Here is a 2,625-nt window from a genome sequence, read left to right on the forward strand (position 1 = left end):
TTTATTTGTCTAAAAAGAGAAAGTTTTACTTCCATAGTTTGATTTAAAAAGTTAAAACTTGGAGAATTCCCTTTGTGACTTAGTGGGATAAGAACCCAATGTAATTTCCTCGAGGACACAGCTTCCATCCAATCCCTGGCCTCGATCAGTGGATTAAAGATCCAGCATCACCACAAGCTATGGCAAAGCCTGCAGATGCAGCTGGGATCTGGTGTTGCTATGGCTGTAGCGTAGGCTGGTAGCTGCAGCTTAATTTGATCCATAGCCTGGGAACTTGTATATGCTGTGGGTGTAGCCATAAAAAAGAAAAAGAAATTGACAATTTCTGACTTGAGGCTTTGAACACTTCAATAACAGGAGAATCTTAAATTTTAGGACCATTGACCCTTATACAGTTCCCTTCACAAAGAATGCTTTCAGAGCTTCTTCATGTCTTTATTCCTTAGACTGTAGATGAAGGGGTTCGGCATGGGTGTGATGACAGTGTACATCACTGAGGCTGTCGAGCTTGAATGTGCGCTGTGAGTAGCAGCAGAGCTAAGGTACACTCCTAACATCGTGCAATAAAATAAGGAGACAACTGAGAGGTGAGATGCACAGGTGGAAAAGGCTTTATACTTGCCCTGAGCTGATGAGATTCTACGTATGGAGGAAACTATTTTAGAGTAAGAGTAAATGATACCAGCAAAGGGACCACCCCCCAGCAGGACAGCTGCAAAATACATCACTATGGTATTAAGAAAGGTGTCAGAACAGGCAAGTTGGACCATATGATTGAGTTCACAGAAAAAGTGGGGGATTTCAAAGTTTGTGCAGAAGGAAAGTCGCAACATCATCAAGCTTTGTAATAAGGAATTTAAGATATTTATGATCCACGACATCAGGACCAGCAGTCCACAGAGCCGAGGGTTCATGATGACTGTGTAGTGTAGGGGGTGGCAGATGGCCACAAAGCGGTCATAGGCCATCACAGTCAGGAGAAAGATGTCCAACACTGCAAAGAGGATGAGAAAATAAATCTGTGTGATGCAGCCTTCATAAGTGATAGTTTTGCTCTGCATCTGGATGTTCCACAGCATCTTTGGGATGGTGGTGGAAGTGAAACAGATGTCTACAAAGGACAGGTTGGATAGAAAAAAGTACATAGGTGTATGGAGGTGGGAGTCTGAGCTGATAGCCAGGATGATGAGCAGGTTTCCAAACACAGTGATCAGGTACATGGAGAGGAAAATCCCAAATATGATGAGCTGCAATTCTGGATCTTCTGAAAACCCCAGAAGTAGAAATTCTGAAATTTGTGTATCATTGCCTAGTTCCATGTGGTGAAGGTGACTTCCAGAAAAGAGAAAAGTGACATGACAAATTTTCACAGCCGCCTGATTTACTCACACATTTGAAATATTGCAACCTATATTTTGTAGTCATTAAACAAAATATTTTACATATGAATATGGTCCTCCATGACACCACCAATATAGAATTTTTGTCCCTATCAACTCTTTCCCTAAAGGGTGATGTATTCTTTAGATTTTGTTAGACATTTTTCATGTATTTAGGAATAAAATTGAGATTTGACCATGATACCAATGTCTAGGCAATGAGTGTAGACTGCTGAAGAGGAAAACAGGGAGAAAGAAAATACAAGCAAATAATGAATTCATAGCATTTCAGATGGTGACAGGTATGTAGAAAAGGTGAGCTGGTATAAAGGAGAGGGTGACTATGGCTTCCGTTTTTCATGGATATTTGCAATGCTATCTGCAGACAAGGTGACATTTCTACATTGACCTCAAGTAAAAGAGGGAGGGAGATGCAGGATTATGTGAGGTAGTGTGTTCCCAGCAGGGGTAATGTCCAGTGCAAGGAAGATGGTCATTTTCAATGTTCAAGTCAAAAAAGTGAAGCAGGTGTTGCAAGGTGATAGAACATGAGAAAGTGATGAGAGATAGTGTCACACAAATTGAGGATGGAAATGGCCTTTCTGCTACTGCTGAAACCCCAGGACACAGGGACTTCCTATTTCATGCTACATATTGCACTTTATTAATCTTATTGTAAAAAGGTCCCAAGAATTGATACTGAATAAGACTTTGATTGAGTTTTGGTTCCAGCATTTTAAGAGTCACCCTGGAATATGTGAGACCTGATACCTCTGTTCTGAGGACTGCTTATGCCCCTACAAGTAATCAACACACACACAGAGTGCACTGTGCCTCCTGCATTGTGTTATTTCCATGTCTTTCTCAGCCGTAGTCTTATTGTTTACACTAAGAATGTCTAAACCCAAGTTGGTCTCATCAATGATCTTTCCTTTGTACACTGCAAAAATAGTTCACAGAAATTCCAATTCTTAAGCTTCTCATGGACAAAAAAACCTGGAGCCTTATACTGAGATGGCCATTTTTTTGTGTTTAAGCAAACATAAAATATCTGTTCAATAAAAGAGAGAGAGTGGGTGAAAGAGAGAGGGAGAGGGAGAAAGAGAAAAAGTGGGAGAGAGAGAGATGGGGAGAGAGAGAGAAAGAGGGAGAGAGAGACTGTGAGAGAGAAAGGGAGAAGGAGATAATGATGAGGAGGAAAAAGATCCAACAAGCTCAGGTGGTCCCTAAGATGCTATGAAGAGGA

The 2,625-nt window shown here is 41.1% G+C and overlaps 1 protein-coding gene across 1 annotated transcript; it reads right to left on the minus strand.

The window, feature by feature from the left end:
* Window positions 1–416: 416 nt before the first annotated feature.
* On the minus strand, window positions 417–1,220 carry LOC110258521 (olfactory receptor 7A17-like). The gene is made up of 2 exons (XM_021081770.1): window positions 873–1,220; window positions 417–587 (listed from the first exon to the last, which is right to left on the minus strand). The coding sequence occupies exons 1-2, from the start codon at window positions 1,218–1,220 to the stop codon at window positions 417–419; spliced, it is 519 nt and encodes a 172-aa protein (XP_020937429.1).
* Between the last annotated feature and the right edge of the window lie 1,405 nt (window positions 1,221–2,625).

Source organism: Sus scrofa, unplaced genomic scaffold (genome assembly GCF_000003025.6).
Source record: "Sus scrofa isolate TJ Tabasco breed Duroc unplaced genomic scaffold, Sscrofa11.1 Contig2258, whole genome shotgun sequence".
In the NCBI taxonomy this organism is placed as follows: domain Eukaryota; kingdom Metazoa; phylum Chordata; class Mammalia; order Artiodactyla; family Suidae; genus Sus; species Sus scrofa.